The following is a 19,943-nucleotide window of genomic DNA, read 5'->3' on the forward strand; positions in this document are numbered from 1 at the left end:
AGTAGCCTTATGGACAGATTCTGTGTGATATTATCACAGCCTCCAACAACAGAGGCTAGGCTGTTGTTGAACACTCTCCAGCACTTCATTTGATGCCACAGCTCCCTAGGAAGGAAAGCAGTCCAGCGCCATTTAACAGATGAGGAATGCTCAGGCAGAAAATTAAGGACATTGTTCAACATTACACAGCTATTAAGTGGCTGAACTGAGAAGCAGATCCAGGTCTTTTTGACTCCAGAATTGATGCTTTTTACACTAAGCCTAGTGTAAAAAGCCTCCTAGCCCTCGCCTGGCTAACATCAAAAGTGTAGGATCAGGTCCAGCCCTAACTCTCAGGATTCCTGAAAAAAATTTGGACTTTATTTTTAACCTTCTGGTGTTCTAGTTTAGAAATAACTTTGGCTCCTAGGAGGGGCCAAAATTCAGGGTGCTTTAATGTAGACAAAGGAAAGCTGTGGGTTAGAGGAAAATGTAGCATAATGCATAAGACACTTGGCTGTGGGTTTGCTGGCACTAATGGCATTATAGTTTGAGCTAGTTATGTAACCTTCCTGAGCCTTCCTTTTCTTTCATGTGTAAAATGGGTATACCAGGAGTATAGCCATATATCCATAGTATCTGGTAAAGCTCAAAGGCAATGCATCATATAAAGTTCTTAGCATATAAAGTTATTAGCATAGTACCCACACATATCATTTATTAAATTTAGCTGAGCAGAGAGAAAAAGACTAATGAATGTTTTTTTCTTAGTCCTGATCCCCATAAGGTTTTATAGACAACATCTCTTTAATACGTGGATAATTCTACACCTGATTTTTGCTCTGAAGTTCTTTAAACTAAAAATCAGGTCAGAATTAAACCTTCATTTTAATAAGATGATACTTTCTTAAAGAAATGGCTGCTTTTATACAATTATAAACAGTTTACAATAATAAAACTTTATTTAATGTTTTAAGAAACGTTTTGAAAAAGGATGAATCATGAAATGGTCCTCTGGATCTGTTTTTCCTCTTTATGAAATAGAGAGCAGGTAATCAACAGTTACATTGAGACTTTCACACATTAAGGAGGATAATGAGGAGAGAGAACAATTCAGTCCAAAACACTTTTCCTAAAGGCCAAATATTAGGAAAGACTAGAGAGTGAGTGTCAGAAATTCCATAACAATGGACACAAACATTAGCCCTTATATATTCAAATCCTTAGTTTATCTTTATGCTTGGTCACCCATGGTAGCATACATATTAGATCCTGCAACGCCTTCTGGCCTGAAGCTAGCCTTTCCTTTAACAAAGATCGTTCAGTGGTCTGTTAATTAGAAGCACTGGGAGGAACTCGATATTGAGTTCATTAAATATTTCTTTTGGAGAAAAATCGTTAAACAGTCCATAAATGAAAATGACTAAAGGCATTCCATTTCACTGGGATCAGGCTTAATAATCAGCCCAGCAGTCATTAAAATCTTCATGGTAAATCCTTTTAAGTCTGTATCTTTACTCTGTCATAGGACTGAAAAAAAAAACTTCAAAGTCATTTATGTATTTGGGAGAAAGCCCCCATCCAACCAGTTTTTAAAAATATAAATACATATTTTTTTTTCACTAGGTGAGAATCTTGTGTCAGCCCTTCTCATCTTATGTCTCATGGAGCACAAATGCCTTGAGATATTCCATTGAAAAAGAGTTCTGTTGTCAGATGAGTTTGCAGAACTTGGCAGACTGGATCTCCACTCCACACACATGAAGATTCACAAAGCACAGTGACATATTAGAAACTCTCAGTAAGGTCGACATTAAAGAATCCAGTTTAACCTTGTTAAAGGGTGGCAATTTTCTCAAAGCAATTAACCTAGAACCCTTGTCTTGTATAGCACCTATCACCATCATACTACTCTCATAGCACTTAATGCATTATGTTGAAATTGTACTTACCTGTCTCGTTAAATCAGATGTAAGCTTCTGGAGAATACGGCTCCATGTTTTTTGTTTTGTTTTGTTTTTTTAATTCCTAACATCAAGGCAATTTCTGGAACAGAGTGGGTTCTCCTGTTAGTAACCCACTAAATAGTTAAGACAGAAAACTATACTATCAATGAATAGGTGTTGATGGTAAGGAAGAACATAATTCCATCAAAGGAAAAAGGAAGACTAAATGTTTCTGCCTTTGGCTAAGATAAACTATAATCCCTTATAGCATAGCACCTGAGCAATTTGTCCCACAAGGAATTTTAGTGTCAATACTTAAAACCAGGAATACCTGGCTAGAGTGAATATTAAGACATTTATGGTATGCTGAGTCCGATTTGGAACAATTTTTTTTTTTTTTTTGAGACAGGGTCTCTGTTGCCCAGGTTGGAATGCAGTGGCACGATCATGGTTCACTGCAGTCTCCACCTCCTGGGCTCAAGCAGTCCTCCCACCTCAGCTTCCCAAGTAGCTGGGGTGCAGAGCCAGCTAATTTATTTTTCATTTTTTGCAAAGACAGGGTCTCACTAAGTAGCTCAGGCTGGTATGAACTCCTGGCCTCAAGCTCTCCTCCCACCTCAGCCTCCCAAAGTGCTGGGATTACAGGCGTGAGCCACCGTGCTTGGCCTGTTTTGGAACTTTTTATGATGGTATTTACTAAAACCAAGAACTGTGATTCTTCCCTTTGAAACAGCTTCCCATTCTTAAACTGTGCCTTTTCCTATTCCCAAGAACCTAAATCAAGTTTTACCAGCCCCCATGCAAATCCCAATCCTTTCCCTGCCCCACAACACAGCTTATCCAGCCTCCATTCTGTGATCATGGTCAGTGATGCGGTTGCTTCCACGTCATACCCTCCCCACCTGCAGGTCTTCCTGGCTTCTCCACCTTGGTCCTCCTAATGCCTGGAAACCCAGGGTAGCTTTCATCTTTACCCCAGTCTTCTCAGCACAGCTGGAGAAAATAATCTAATAATCTAATCTCCACTGTCCCCTCCATTCTGCTGGGAAAGCCTTTTATGCATCTCATCTCTTGTTGACTTTTCCTCATCCCCCATCCCAGATATTCAGGTCTATTTTCACTCGCAAATTTCCAACTTGACCCTCCCTGCCTCATTCTTAGGATGTGATCTCATGGGTTCATCTCCCAAAGGATAAAGGCATCCAACACAAGCTCCTTCAGTTCTGTTCCTCTCTGAATCTTCACCTGCCTCTCTTCATCTCCTGATCAATCTGACAAAGAAAGTATTATCCTTGCTCTTCGTCAAAACCAACCTGCCCATCTAGGCATTTGATCTCACCTTCCTGCCTCCTCTGGGAACTTATTTCATAAATTATTCCCTCTCTCGTAAATCTTCAATCTCCATTAGTCCTTTGCATACTGCCAATATATGTTAGTCTCCTGCATTCAACACCAATGAACAATAAACCTTCCTTTCATCTCAGTACCCATTTAAGTTGCCAATCCCTCCCATTCCTTCAGCCTCCAAACTTCTGGAAAGACGTATCTTCAATTATTGTCTTCACTCCAGTGTGGCTTCTCATTCCTCAAATCCTTGTCTTCTGCCCTCTGCCTTCCTCCTCCAATGCTCCCTCAGCGTTTATCAACAGCAAAGTATATCTCATTGATCTTGTTGCAGAAATCATTATACATACCCAGGAAAGTCCTATGCTTCTCTCAATGTCTACCTCAAATGCCTCTTCCTCTTTGAATCTTTTATAAGTCATTGACTTGGGTTTTACTTGTTGGAATGGTATTTGTGTAATGAAGGAGCTCTAGTTCAGGAATATAAAGAGTTGCCCTGACTCTAGCATTTACTATGTAAATCAGAATGTCATGTCACCTTTCTATGAAACAAGGACATGTTTTAAAATGACTTCTAGGTCTCTTCTACCTCCTGTTATATTTTTGGCATCTTAATAGCAGAAACTGTGTTTTAACATTGTGCAACATGGTTCTTGTTGGTAATTTTCTCTACTCCTTCATTTTCTCTTACAAAAATCTTTCCCTTTTAGGAAAAAAAAAAAGTTGAAATTTAAGTCTTTGATTCAAATTTCCACTTTTAAAATCTTTTTAACTATGCCCTTACAGAATGACAATATGATTACATGTAAAATACCTAGGGTTCTGAAATTTTAAAGGCAGCTCTAGAAGTTCACTCAAATAGAAGAGCAAGTCTAGAAAGTTTCTGTAGAGATTTATAAATAGTTGGCTATCTAACAGCCAGACACCCTGCTATAAAGAGATTAAGGAAGCAGAAAACCAAAGTGTAGACAAGATACATGAGAGGAGGTGAATTTCCTATCACATTTCATGATGTCTGGGAACACTGGAAGAGAACTGCTTCAGGATATTAATGTCCCAGCATTATTAAAGCAGAGCAGCTGAGAGCAAAGTAGAAATAGAAAGGTCATTAATTACTGACAAGATAATCAACACATTATAGAGCAGATTAAGGTGGCTTTGTACACAGAACAAGGAAAATTATACTGTCAAGTGGAATAAGTTTTCATGTCAAAGAATAAGGAGCTAAGTATGGAAAAGGAACCTACTCTTGAGTTTTTCAAGCTAAACTCAGCATCATTTGTGAGTTCACGAATTCTACATTGCTTTAAATATGAGTAAGGCAGGCTGAGATACTCTTGTTTTCCTTCTATTTCATTTCCTTTCAGTTATTTGTTGAGACCTTCTGTGTTTCATGCCAACTTATGAGAAAATTGCTGGGAAGATAGATTAGCACAACTGGTAGTTGCTGACACATACTTTACACGAACATAGTGTTTATGTCAGTCCATTCTTTCATGACTTTTCTGAGTAATTTCATGGAACATTGTTGGATCAGCAATTTGTTCTCCCAGCAATATGGAGACATCCGAAAAGACAGACCAGGCATTCTTTCCCTATAGTTTTACTAATAAGCTTAATTAGGCAAACATTTATTCCAAAGTTTGTTTATGAACCTGAAAATACCACTTCCCTTCCCCACTTCCAAACTTCTATCTTGTGAATATTTCACAGCCTTACAATCATTGCATTTTAAAGAAATATTTTCCCAAATTCTAGGTGATGCCACATTATTTTTTGATGCTCGCATTGAGATTCTCTGGGGATCCTCTGGTTTTCTGAGCTCATAGACCAAATAAGTATTTGCTGGCCTCTAGAGCTATAAGCTCAACTCATGCAATTAGAAATTGACAATTCACACATTAATAAAGACTCTCTAATTTCACCAGAGGAAACATACCTTATTTCCTTTTGCATAGATATGCCTACCTTTCCCTCCTCCTCTTGTATGTCTTTCTCTGGATATTTTCTGCACTATCTGTTTAGTACTTACTTCTAGTAGAAGTCTCTCTCCAGTGAGTCCACAAATCACTTCCCTCTGGCATATCCCACCACATCACTGACAGTCCATGAGCATTTACTTTTGTTTAGTATCAGGTTACATGTGTATCTATACGATGCTCAAAGATAAATTACTATTTGTGGCCCTCCCATTTCATCTCAATCTTCAAACCAAGACATTTGGTTCTGCTTTATTCAAATGAGGAATGCCACATAAACAAATCTGAAAGGCAAATGTCAAGTCAGAGGGGGAAAAAAAGGTTGCAACATATGCAACAAAGTCTTAATACATTTAAAATAAATATATAAATCTAATAAATCAATAAGCCAAAGGTAAACTAAGCAATAGGAAAGTGGATAGGATATATACAGGCAAATCAGAAAAAAAGAAATATAACCAGAAAATAAATGCACAAATACACCCAACCTCATTATAATCAAAGACATTATGTTTTTAGACAGGGTCTTACTCTGTCACCCAGGCTGGAGTCCAGTGGTGTGATCATAGCTCACTGTAACCTTGACCTCTGCAAGGTCAGGTGATCCTCCCACCTCAGCCTCCCAAGTAGCTGGAACTACAGGTGTGCACCATCATGTACAGCTAATTTTTGCATTTTTTGTAGAAATGGGGTCTCACTATTACCCAGCTTGTCTCAAACCCCTGGGCTCAAGCGATCCACCCATGTATGACCTCCCAAAGTGCTTTACAAGTGTTAGCCAACACACCCAGCCAAAGAAATCTTAAAAGTAATGAAATAATACATTTGTCTATCAAAATATTTTAAAAACATAATACCCTGGAGTATGATGTTTATATTAATTGCTGTATTTATACTGTACACTGTTTGTATTGTTCAATTTATGAATTAAAACATAAATCTTTCACTTTAGATGCATGTATAAATATATATACCCATTTATATATATATATATATACATATTTGGGTCTAAAGTGAAATATTTATTTTTAAATATATATAATATGTACATATATACATATAAATGTTTTCTGGTCTAAGTGAAAGATTTATTTTTCAATATATGTACTATACATATGTATACATATTAACGTTTTCTAAAGTGAAAAAATTTTTAATTGATAATTGAATAAATACATTCAAATGTACTTATATATGTATATACAGTCATGTATCACTTAATGATAAGGATACATTCCAAGAAATGTGTTTGTTAGGCAATTTTGTCCTTGTGAGGACATCATAGAATATTTATACAAACCTAGATGGTATAGCCTACTACACACCTAGACTGTATGGTATAGCCTATAGATCCTGGGCTTTAAACCTATACAGCATGTTATTGTATTAAATAATGGCAACAGTTACAACACAATGGTAAGTATTTTTGTATCTAAACATATCTAAAGAGACAGAAGTACAGTAAAAATATGGTAGTATAATCTTATGGAACTACCATTGTACATGCAGTCCATCATTGACTGGAATGTCATTATGCAGTGCATGACTGTATATGTATATATATAAACATATATGTGTGCATGCATAATACACACACACACACACACACACACACACACACACGTATAACATTACCCTGGAAAGGTGAGGATGCAAGGAAATAAGGATTATCATGTGCTCTTATATGAGGGTAAATTGGCACAATGTTTTAATAACAATTTAATTACATGAATAAAAAAGGAAGCGCTCAAACATGCATACTTTACTACATAACAATTCTACATCTAGGGATTTATCATAAGGAAATAATCATGGTTATGCACAAAGATTTAGCTATAATCATTCATTCCAGTAATATTTATAATAGAGAGTGGAAACTACCATATTGTCTGTTATTAGGGGTTGGTTAAATAAGTGTGGCATAGGTTAAAAAGGGGTAAGAGTTATGTAAGCTTTAAACTGCAGCTCTTCTTCACTTCATGGATCTACACTTTGGCTTGGGAATCAATGAAAATCAGGCTAATTGCCTCTATGTCTCAGAGGTGGGTAGGGCAAAGTCAGCATTCTTACTAGCAGAGGATTGCTAAAAGTGCTTGCTGTCTTCTTCAGGCCCAGGAGGGGTTCATCTAGAGCAGAGTGAGCCCTTGAGAGGCAAGAGGAGGACCTAGATTCTTCCTTTTTGCTGTTTGTGGATTGCATTCTATAAATCTATCTTCTGGCAGGACTGACCTTTTTGTAACTCCAAGTGAGCCACAACAATGACTCCAATTATAATGCCTATCCTTGGACATGACAATTAAATTGGTCTTTACATTTTATTACATTACATTTGTCAGGGCAGTGTTTGACCAGGAGAACTCCCTATGGGAGGTGGGCCAGAGAGAAACCACATTGTATTTTTAGCCCAGCACTGATTTTTTTTACACAAAATCACAGGCAGCCCGGAGGCCTATTAGAAATCACCAGACTGGCTGGGCACAGTGACTCACACCTGTAATCCCAGCACTTTGGGAGGGTGAGGCAGACAGATGACTTGAGGCCAGGAGATCAAGACCAGCCTGGCCAACATGGTAAGACCCTGTCTCTACTAAAAGTAAAAAAATTCGCAAGGCATGGTGGCGCATGCTTGTAATCCCAGCTACTCAGGAGGCTGAGATACGAGAATCCCTCGAATCCAGGAGGGAGAGGTTGCAGTGAGCCGTGATTGCGCTACTGCACTCTAGCCTGGGCAACAGAGGGAGACCCTGTCTCCAGAAAAAAAAAAGAATAAAAAACAGAAGTCACCAGATGGTCACCTGCCCTCTTGAGGAGTACATGTAAAAATCAGGAAGGCATTTGCACCTATTTTCCTTCAGTGATAATGAAAGCTTTATGGGGTAATTAAATATAATAATGTCTTCATTATTAGGGTGGGGAATTAGAGACTAAAACATTAAAAATGATGTCATCTTAGCTTTGTCTAATGTTCATTTTTTTCAGAGGTTTTTCTCATTTATTTTCCACTTGCATCTTCAACATTAATTGTGTAGGATTAGTCTTCTCTGTCCCACCATGAAAAGAACATGAACTTTGTAATCAGACACACTTTGCTCTCAAAACAAGGGGGAAAAGTGAAAATGGGTGCAAGTGAAGATAAGGGTGTAGATGTGGATGTCGGAGAAGCTGTGAGCATTCTTTTTGGGGGGCCTACATTTTCAGTGCAGAGCAGGGCAGTGATGTCTTCGGCTAAGGGCGAGAAGGACGTGGCTGAGGTGAGGGAAGAGCTGCTGTGGAAAGGAGGAGATACTATGGCTGGTTCGACATTAGCCAGTTCTGAAAATCAGCCACAATCTATGTAAGAGTCAGGTTCCTGTGCTGAGTTACCAAAATACTCCATCAACAAACGTAAGGCAAAATGACAGGAAGCTTGTTGTAAACACAAGTCAAAGAAATGTTTGGTCCCATGCTATTAACTGGGGAGTTGCATCATGTCTCTCAGAATCGTATTTTAAGATACCTAAAGCAAAATAGGGAAAATGAGGGGGCTGTATAATGAAATACATTCTATCAGGGATCAGGAAGGGGTGTAATGTTTCATACCCGAGTCTGCAACTGGCTGTTGTGTGAGCTGCTATCACAGGCTCTCTGGACCTGTTCTTCATTCTAAAAAATAGCTGATTCTGTGGTCCCTTCTGGAACCTCCCCTCCCCTTACAGTGGCCTAAAGATCAGAAAATAAAGCAGATTTCTGAAATCTTTGAGTTGAGAGATTTGGATGTTTACCATCCAAATAGCAATGAAAAAGTTCAGCTACAGGCCTGTATTCTATCACAGTGTGGTCCCTAGCCCAGACCTGAAGGCTCCTGGGAGCAGAAAGACTTTCACACTGAGAAAAGCTGGAAGCTGCTTGATCTCTGTCGCTTCTAAGAGCCAAAAGTTGAATTAAATCAGATGGGTCTTTTAAAAAAGAAAAAACTAACCAGATGGGTCCTTTAAGAAAAAAAGTATTGGTCAGCTAAAAACTTATTTAAAAACACATGGTCATTCTGCCTTTTGTGGGAGATGAAGACCAAATATAGTATCTGCAGCAGGCATGCTTTTGCAGTTTTGCAGCTATTTCTCAAAACAGTGCTAGGTTCTAAGAATGCTAAAGCCTCACACTTACTTTTCTAGATAAAGCTTCACTTAGTCTGCCTTCAGGGATTTGTAATAATTTCATCCATTTTGCCAAGTATCTCAATATTGAAAATTTTTAAAAACTCTATTTCAACTTATTGTCAAACAGTTAAATGAACGCAATTACGTCGTATAGTATATCTTACAGATGTGTCAATAGCATCTTAATGAAGGGCTCTGGAATTTCACTGACTGGATTATAGTAATTTTGTGAATAATTATGCCACCAACTCTGTAGTTGTCGTAACCAAATTTATCTGTGCAAATGATTTCAAAAGATTTTAACCTCATCAGAAGAAAAGTTAAATTTAACTCAAAATCAAACCGTCTGGGAAATTGTTGAGGTCTACCACTTATAATAAGAACTTAACTAGGTTCATTTTGTGAAAATGGGTAAGTTATGATATTGTTGGCACAGGACTGAAATGTTTCTATCCAAATATAGAAGGCAATTTCTGGAAGCTATCATTTACATGCTAATTACAGGCCTAAATGGGGCCATTCAATTGGTAAAGTAGATGGTGGATTAACCCAACAACCTAGTCTACCATGTCTATCAAGCAGGTCATGGAATCTACTCTAAAAGGCAGTGAAAAAATATTTAATACAGCCAGTGTTTAGTTCTTTAACACAAACAGTCCTTTTGAACTATATAACAAAGATTTGATTTGATTTGACTTCACAGCACCCAACAAAATTTATTTCCTCCATTTCCTGGCAAAATTCTATTCATTATATTTGGTAGTTGTTAAACTATAACATCCTATAAAGTGAAAAGCAATAACCCTGATTATTTTAAAACCTATCTTGATTTGGTTTGAGAACATGAATTCCTGACATACCTGATTCTCTACTTTTTCTTTCCTGGGTACTTTTGTTTTGTTTTGTTTTTTTAAGACAGGATCTCACTCTGTCACCCAGGCTGGAGTGCAGTGATGTGATCACAGTTCACTGCAGCCTCAACCTCCCGGGCCGAGGTGATCCTTCCACCTCAACCTCCTGAGTAACTGGAACTACAGGTGTACGCCACCGTGCCCAGCTAATTTTTTATACTTTTAGTAGAGAGGGGGTTTTGCCATGTTGCTCAGGCTGGTCTCGAACTGGCTGCAATCTGCCTGCCTTGGCCTCCCAAAGTGTTGGGAACAGGCATGAGCCATGGCACCTGGACTCGTGGGTACTTTAACCAGGAACTTTTATGAACTTTGACAGGCCTAGGGGCAGTCTGACCCCTTGGACTAACACAACCTTGTAGGTGGGTTTCCACACAGACCTCCTCCTAATCAACCACCCCCCTCAAAAAAAAAAAAAAAACTTTAGAAGAGACTTAAAATTATATACTATGAGGAGCATTTGCTCAGTGACCTTTTAGGTTCTGCTGCCTGTCATTATGTTGTTTCTAGAGAGCAGATCATTGTTTTTTTGAAAGGGAGAAAGATGAAAATAAAGAGGAGATTCTATTGCCCTTTAATAATTACAGTTTTCTAAAGCAGGAAATTGGAACAATAAATCCTTGATAATCCAGGGGATGATTATTCAGTTTGGGTATTAGTCCATCTGCCTTGCATTTCTGCTCCTTTACCTTTTGTTTCCAGGGCTTCTGGATATTTCTTTCTTTCTTTTTTTTTTTTTTTTTTAGACAGAGTCTTGCTCTGTCACGAAGGCTGGAGTGAAGTGGCACCATCTTGCCTCACTGCAACCTTTGCCTCCTGGGTTCAAGTGACTCTCCTGCCTCAGCCTCCTGATTAGCTGGGACTACAGGCGTGAGCCACCATGCCCAGCTAATTTTTGTATTTATGTAGAGACAAGGTTTCGCAATGTTGGCCAGGCTGGTTTTGAACTCCTGACTCAAGTGATGCGCCTGCCTTGGCCTCCCAAAGTGCTGGGATTATAGGCGTGAGCCACTGTGCCTGGCCCATATTTCATCGCTTGTTAGAACAATCACCTGGTGATGTGTAGAGGAAGAGAAAACTAAATCTAGTCCATTTTTAGAACAGTCTTGTTCTGAGTGGAGAGAATAAATAGGTTGAAATCGACTGTGAATCCAAAAATCAGGTAACAGATCTGGTCACAGTGACTTATCCTGTAATCTCAGCACTCTGGGAGGCTGAGGCAGGCAGATCACTTGAGTCCAGGAGTTCGAGACCAGCCTGGGCAACAAGGTGAAACCCTGTCTCTATAAAAAATACAAAAATTAGCCGGGTGTGGTGGTGCACGCCTGTAGTTCCAACTATTTGGGAGGCTGAAGCAGGGGGATCACTTGAGCCCAGGAGGCTGAGGTTGCAGTGAGCCAAGATCACACCACTGTACTCCAGCCTGGGCACAGAGTGAGACTCTGTCTCAAAAAAAAAAAAAAAATCCAGCTCTGAAAGTGCCTAGCACAAGGACTGCACATAACAGGAATTTAGTTAAGTGAGGTTTTATAACGCACACAGCAGTTTTCTACTACTCTTTACCAGTGGTTCTCAGGGAGATTTTCCCCCAGTGGACATTTGGCAATGTCTGAAGAAGTTTTTGATTGTCACGACTTGGCAGTGATGCTGGCATCTAATGAGTAGAGGTTACAGTTGCTGCTAAACATCCTACAATGCACAGGGCAGTCCTCCATAACATAGAATTATCTGGCCCAAAACGTCAGTAGTGCTGAGGTAGCAATACTCTGTTGTGGATTTTAAAAAGCATGTATACTATGTATTTTTAGTATAGTAGAGAGTAAGTTAAGTAATATTGTTGATCCCTCCTTGACTGTATTTAAAATTATTTCTTTGCAAATATGTTTTTACAGCTCTCCTTTCATTGCCTGTTTGTGTTTCCAGTCTAGGCAGATTTCCTCGGCTATGAATATTCTCCATCAGGACAAACATTTTGAAGTATTATCAGAACCTAAGGACTGGGATCTTGAGTACATGGAGACATTGATTTACATAAATTTAATTTGTCCCTAACTTTTAAGAGATTTGCATAAAATCAGGAATACCTTTCTAAGGGATATCACTTTACTTGGCCCCTCATCTTCTTTCCCCCTCTTTTTTTTAATTAATTGTTTTTGAGAGACAGGGTCTCACTCTGTCATCTAGGCTGGAGTACAGTGGCGTGATCATGGCTCACTGCAGCCTCCAACTCCTGGGTTCAAGAGAGCTTCCCGCCTCAGCCTTTCAAGTACCTGGACTACAAGTGCACACAGCTAATTTTTAAAATTCTTTTGTAGAGATGGAACCTCTCTATGCTGCCCAGGTTGATCTTGAACTCCTGGCCTCAAGTGATCCTACTGTCTCAGCCTCCCAAAGTGCTGGGATTATAGATGTGAGCCTATAATTAATATAATTAATATTTAATTCAATATTTAATATAATATTTAATATTTAAGAGGGTATGGTACCCTCTTAAATAGATATTAATATACATTTAAGCTAAGATTTTTTCTAGTCGTAGAGAGGTTCCACTTGCTTCGAAATACTGCCTACAATGAAATAAACACTGCTTTTAAGAAAGATCTATAAGTAAGAGGTTAATCCCCTCAAGAATTTAGACTATGACTAATTCCCTTCTTGTTATGTTCTTAACTGGACCCAGAGGGTAAGTCCTTAAGAACAGGACAAGATGTTTGACTTATTCTTTGTCCTGCCTCAACCAGACCCACTCATCCGCTTGTCCAGTCACCAACTACCCTAAAATAACCTCTCCACCTCAAGGAGCATACAAAATGTAAAATGGCAGCCCCAAAATAAGCGCTGACATGATCAGCATTACTAATAGCCAGGCAGAAAATCCAGTGTGTTAGATCAAACAGGCTGATCTGGTTGTGCTTCTTTTTTGTGTTAAAATACTGACAGACAACTGCCAAGCAAATTTGGGGATTAAGGCCATCATTTGAACCTAGTCAGTAGCTGACTAACCTTAGGGATCTTTTATCAGACAGAACAACACATGGTCTGGCTAATGTTTTAAGTGTGGAAAAAGCGCTAAGGTAGAACAACTTAGACGTCTGCTATTGTCCAAAACATGTTTAACATTTCATTCAACCCACTGTGGCAATTCACGAAGTATTTGGAATATCCAAAAGGAGCCAGGGAAGTCTATCCAATAGAACTTTCTGTAATGAGGAAATGCTGCATACCTGCTGTGTCCAATTCAGTTAACCATGAGCTGCATGTGGCCACTGAGCATCTTCGAATGTGGCTCGTGTGACTGAATACATGAATTTTTAATTTAATTTTAATAGACACATGTACCTAGTGGCTATCATAATAGACAAGATCATCTAGGAAATAATAATGACTGATTATTCCACATCTTAATTGTAAATATCCTGATTCCTTTTTCTTGTGTCAAATATAAATATAAAGCCTGGGTGCGGTGGCTCATGCCTGTAATCCTAACACTTTGGGAGGCCAAGCGGGTGGATATCACCTGAGGTCAGGTGTTCGAGACCAGCCTGGCCAACATGGCGAAACCGCATCTCTGCTAAAAATACAAAAATTAGCCAGGCGTGGTGGCACATGCCTGTAATCCCAGTTACTCGGGAGGCTGAGGCAGGAGAATTGCTTGAATCCAGGAGGTGGAGGATGCAGTGAGCTGAGATCGCATCATTGCACTCTAGCCTGGGTGACAAGAGCAAAACTCCCATCTCAAAAAAAAAAAAAAAAAACAGAAATATATATATATATATATATATATACACACACACACACACACACATATATATACATACACATATATATATACACACACACATATAAATATAGAAAGAAGGGGGAAATTCTGTTTAATGCCCATAATTTTATGAGTCTAACATAATTGTTGTAAATTTGGTAAATTTTCCAGTCTTTTTCTATTATTTTTAGATGAACTAGATATTATTTTGTCTTATTTTATTTAGTTTTTTCACTTAACATTATGAGAGGAATATATTTCTGTACTACGAAATAATATGCCCAAGTTATCAAATCTGACAATGGCCAGTTTCTTAGATAATTGTGCCGTAGTTCATTTATTTCCTCTATTTTTAAAATTCTGGGTGTTTGCTTGCTTACTTGCTTGTATGGTTTTATGGTCACTATAAAACAATGCTATAGTAAACATATGAAAGCATGTTAATATTTCTCTTCTTTGGAATTTATTACCATGCCAAATGTTTGAGTTTTATGTAGGTAATGATTTAGATGGTGAACAATTTCACTACCACATATTCATTTTGAAAAGGTACTTTTTTAGTATACTTGTGAAAAATAGACTTTAAAGCTACCCCCCACACCCCATAAAATAAAGCCAAGACTCTTCTGTCTGCACCACAATTAATTCAGTAAATTATGAGATGGATTAATATTCCTTCCCATATAACAAAAAAAGTTACTGCTAAAATATAACTGCATTCAGGGCTGATGACACAGACCTTTGCTTTACAAACAGGGAATAAGTTCCCAGCAGTAAACTCTGCAAGTAAAATATTTTACATGTTCAGATAATCTCTAGAATCTATAAACATGAGAAAATTAACAGAAGTAAACGAGAAAAAAAAATCCACCCTGTTTTGTTTTGTTCTTTGTATATATACATAGTTATACATTGTGACAAGTCCAAACTATCCTTTTTATAATTGAAAGCAATATGAATACAGTGCAAGTAAACCTTCACACATCTTACAATTAGTAATTATCCAGAAGGTCTTGGATTAAGACATTTTATATTTTGCATACTGGTAAGCTGTCACATGATCTTTACATTTCTTTTTAAATAAATTCTATATTCTAATGACTCTGATCATCAAAAAGGAAAAGAACCCTACTGATAAAACAATAAATTTAAGACATAACATTTTAAACTAGAGCCTAAAAAAATCAAGTGTTCTCATTATTTGTAAGTTGGGTTTCAACTTCTGTTATATCATCCTTTGTCTGTTTGAATTAGATTTGTAATTGAGGGATTCAATGAACATGGACTAAATGAGCTTGTGCTACGTAAACATTGTGATACATTCAAAGCAGCTTTGTAATCTGCAAGTACAGTGAAAATCTAATACAAATGTTTTTAAAAGGTCTCTTAGCTCATCCTATATATGAAAAGTAGCCTTTAAAATTTGCCTGATGGAAAGAAATCCAAGACTTTTCTGTCTTTCTCTGGAACAGTAGATTTAATAATTTAGGGTATGGATTTGTTTTTCCTTCACAGACAACAATAAAAATGTTTGGACTGATAAAATAACTGCATTTAGGGCTTTTATTAGTGACACCAACTGGGAACATAGATCTTTGTCTTTGGAAATGGAACATAAGCCTCCAGATGGCAAATCACCAGGACTTTGTTCACAATGTGAATGAAGCATGTTGCCAGAAAGTCATTTCCAAAAAATCAATAGTGTTTGTACTGGAAATGTTTGAAAAATGCTCAGAAAACCATCAAGTCTATATGTACTTTGTGGATTATCTGGGGAAAATGTTTAAAACCTGACAGGCTTTTCTCTGTCACGCAGTTAACTTCTTGCTTTCCTCACTCTTCCTGTCAATTCTTTACGAAATGCCACTAATTTCAGCATTAGTATGCACAATATATCGTTATATTCTGCTCAAATATATTAAGTAATTCTAGGCCAGGTGTGGTGGCTCACAACTGTAATCCCAGCACTTTGGGAGGCCAAGGCAGGCAGATCACCTGAGGTCAGGAGTTTGAGACCAGCCTGGCCAACATGGTGAAACCCCGTCTCTACTAAAAATACAAAAATTATCTGGGCATGGTGACGGGTGTCCGTAATCCCAGCTACTCAGGAGGCTGAGGCAGGAGAATCACTTGAACCCAGTAGGCAGAGGTTGCAGTGAGCCAAGATTGTACCACTACACTCCAGCCTTGGCGACAGAGCGAGACTCCATCTCAAAAATTAACAATAGTAATAAAAGTAATTCCAGGGTTTTATGCAGATGGTAACCATTCTTCTTGCCACTGTGTTCTGTTGTTCATACGGACGCTGAAGAGCTGCTTGTAGTTTGCCTATGCTTGCCTGCTGTGCTAAGTGAATCCCAGGTTATTAGGAGTTTCCAGTTTTCAGTTAACAGAATTCATAGCTTTATTTTTACGAATTTCAGGTGGTTTTCATGAGCCTATGCAAAAGTTTCTGGGACTGTGGGCTTGTAGCCCTGGATGACATTACAATACAATTGGGAAGCTGCTCATCTTCAGGTAAGACAACAATCATTTTAGCTCTCTGTCTCTCTGACCTATACATACATTTCCTGTATTGCTGAGAACCACATACATTTCATCTGTGCTAGTCCATCCTTTGCTTTTGTTGACAAAGTGTCTCCTGCAGAGCTGTGTAGCAGGCTTTGAAATTTAGAAATGATGATTCCAGTGTAATATGTGTCTTTGTACATGTGACTTAACCCCTTTATCCTCATTTGGAAGGGAACTAGTGGTATCTACCTGAATATTGGGGATAATACATATACATTTTCCTAGCATAAGACCTGGCACAAAACAGTGCTTTAAAAACAAATATCTTCTACTATAGTTATTACTATTACTGTTGTTTTTGTTATCTTACATGAATGCAGATTTTCAAGCAATATTAATGAAATTTTTATTTCACAGATACTTGCTAAGCATGTAATTTAAAAATTTTAATAAACATTTTCTAAGTGAATTAAATGACAGTGGAACAATAGACCAAGCAATGATGATAGTAGCAAAATAAAGTCATGGTAGCTAGCTATGTGTCATACATTACGCCTAATGAGAAAATGGTGCATAACTCAATCCCAATCATTGATCTGTATCTGCTAATTACCATTGCATCCTACATCATAGGACATCCATTTCTTTGACACACAGGCAAATCGTGGTATCAGTCTGGTGCTGGAGAATAATCTCCATGTTTATTTAATTAAAAGACAATTTGTTCTTAGTCTCTTAATTTGCCAGGCACTGCAAGGACAACCCAGATAAAAATCATTCCACTCAAGGCATAGAAGAAAGAATGAGGTTTCATTAACCAGTACTGTATGTAAAATAAAATGAAGTAAAACAATGATCACAAAAGAGACATATGAAACAAGCTATTTATTACAAAAATTTAGCTAAGAATCTGGATATAGGGAGGTACAACCAAGTTTAGTCAAAGGAAAAGTCCCCAATAAATTGGGAAGAAGTACCATTCTAATAATTATGAATGTTATTGAAGATAGCATTCAAAGACATAAACATTGGATTTGGGAAAAGGAAAATAAACCTCTGGGTGGCAAAATAAGTTCTAAAATTTAATTATTGAGAACTTCACATTAAAAATGATCACTTTACATATACCATCTCATTTAATCCTCACAGACCCATGAAGTGACTACCATCAATATTCCCACATTAGAGATAAGAACTCTAAGGCACAGAGAAGTGAAGTCATTTGTTCCACACAGCTATGCCTCCAGGAGTCCATTTAGCACTCTCACATTCTCCCCCACCTACAAAGCAACTGTGGAGTTGTTATGAGGATACCCTTCACTCATCCAGGATTTCTGAAGAAAGTGCCTGCATTATGAAATTTTATTATTTTCCATATTTTCATAAAGGCAATATACCTATAATTTCCAGAGCTTTATAAAAAGAAATTCACAAAAATTCACAAGTCAGAGAAAGTTTTTTTCTCAAAGTAGCCCAGTATTTTAGATCTGTATATCTGATTGTTCTCTATGTCTGTGGCAGGACCCGCAGTGGAATGCAGCCTCTAGCTGGAAGCAGTGGCTCCGTGTAGGTGGGCCACCAGTGGGGGCTGCCTCTCCATCGCATGGCATATGGCCAGACAACATTCATACATGCAGAGTGGGCTGCTAGCAACACAGAGTCATTGAAAGAGTCTCAGTGATTGCAACATCTGCTATTTTCTTGCAGAGAAACTTCCACCTCCACCTGGAGAGTGTACTTTCGAGCAAGATGAATGTACATTTACTCAGGAGAAAAGAAACCGGAGCAGCTGGCACAGGAGGAGGGGAGAAACTCCCACTTCCTACACAGGACCAAAGGGAGATCACACTACTGGGGTAGGTGAGTTATGCCACGTGGTGCTGTTTCCTAAGGAAAGCTTCTAAAATAGCATTCTAGGAATCGTTTACTGCATTTTGAAATGTGCAAAATTATGTCTTGTGTCTAGAATGAAATGCACTTGTGATTCTACACACACAGGATGATTTGATATGGGCATTGAATATCATCCTGTTTATTACATTGCTTATGTACATTGCTGCAGTAAGGATCTAACAGGGCTTACAAAGTTCTGCACACAAAGAATAGAAGTAAGTTAAAAGGTCAAAGAGAGGGACAAAGTAGGGGAAAAAAATGGTAATCTAAATTGGAGCCAGGGCCGAGGCCTAATATACAAAATATATTGGCAGACAAAGGAAGAGGCATACAGGTTTGACTCCAAGCTTTCAGTAGCCAAAACTCACCTGTAAAACATGATTCACAGAATGAGCAGTCCACGTGGGTGGGCTATAAGCAATGATGGGGTGCATTTTCTGTAGAAAATGTATAAACTGCAATAAAACAGAGTAAGAGTTCATCTACTTCATATTACCAACATGTATCAGCAATTGTAAACATTGTCAGGGACAAAATATGCCCCGTAGGCCATGTGTGGTGGCTCACTCCTATAATCCCAGCACTTTGGGAGGCCAAGGTGAGAGGATTACTTGAGTCTAGGAGTTCAAGACCAGCCTAGACAACATAGTGAGACTCTATCTTGACAATTTTTTTTTAATTTAGCCAGCTGTGGTGGTGTGCACCTGTGGTCACAGCTACTTGGAAGGCTGAGGCAGGAGGATTGCTTGAGCCCAGGAGGTCAGGGCTACAGTGAGCCATGTTCATGCCATTGCACCCAGCTTGGGTGACAGAGCAAGGCCCTGTCTCGAAAAAAATAAATAATAAATTAAAAAGTACCTTCCACAGAATGGATCTTTCTCACTTACACCCCCATTCCATTTGGTATACTAACTGAATAAAAGCACAACACTTGGTCCAGAGAAGCAGAACTACCCCTGATACTAAGCTCATAGAGATATTTCCTCATGAATTCTCCTAGAGAAACCATTATGATAGTAAATATGAGGGTAATTTGCATTGTGCTGTTTCTTATGGTCTAACTTGGGATATTTAATCTTTTGGCTTCTCTGGGCCACATTGGAAGAAGAATTGTCTTGGGCCACACATAAAATACACTAACGCTAATGACAGCTGATGAGCTAAAAAAAATTGCAAAAAAAATTCTCATAATGTTTTAAGAAAGTTTACAAATTTGTGTTAGGCCATATTCAAAGCTGTTCTGGGCCACATGCAACCTGTGGGCTGCAGTTTGGACAAGCTTGATCTAACTCAAGATAAGCCTATGGAATAATTACCACAGAACCACCTCCAGTAAAACCTGTTTAATTGGCTAAACGTGGTAGAATGTAATAATGAACAGCTTTATTTTTTCTATCATTCTTCAAACATAAAGATCCTCTTTTCCCCATGCCTTGGCAAATCCCTTAGCTTCCCAGTCCTGTTGAGACATTAGAACAATTAGATAT

The 19,943-nt window shown here is 38.2% G+C and overlaps 1 protein-coding gene across 3 annotated transcripts in view; it reads left to right on the forward strand.

The window, feature by feature from the left end:
• Positions 1–19,943, forward strand: part of MAMDC2 (MAM domain containing 2) — a 176,160-nt gene that overhangs the window by 108,841 nt on the left and 47,376 nt on the right. For 2 of the 3 annotated variants that reach the window (XM_034967604.3, XM_055091886.2), the window contains exons 10-11: positions 16,476–16,569; positions 18,271–18,419. In XM_034967604.3, the coding sequence (XP_034823495.1) occupies positions 16,476–16,569; positions 18,271–18,419 (243 nt within the window). Of the gene's footprint in view, positions 1–16,475; positions 16,570–18,270; positions 18,424–19,943 lie in introns of all 3 variants that reach the window. The other variant, XM_003806363.6, reaches the window with a different exon arrangement.

Source organism: Pan paniscus, chromosome 11 (assembly GCF_029289425.2).
Source record: "Pan paniscus chromosome 11, NHGRI_mPanPan1-v2.0_pri, whole genome shotgun sequence".
Classification (NCBI taxonomy): domain Eukaryota; kingdom Metazoa; phylum Chordata; class Mammalia; order Primates; family Hominidae; genus Pan; species Pan paniscus.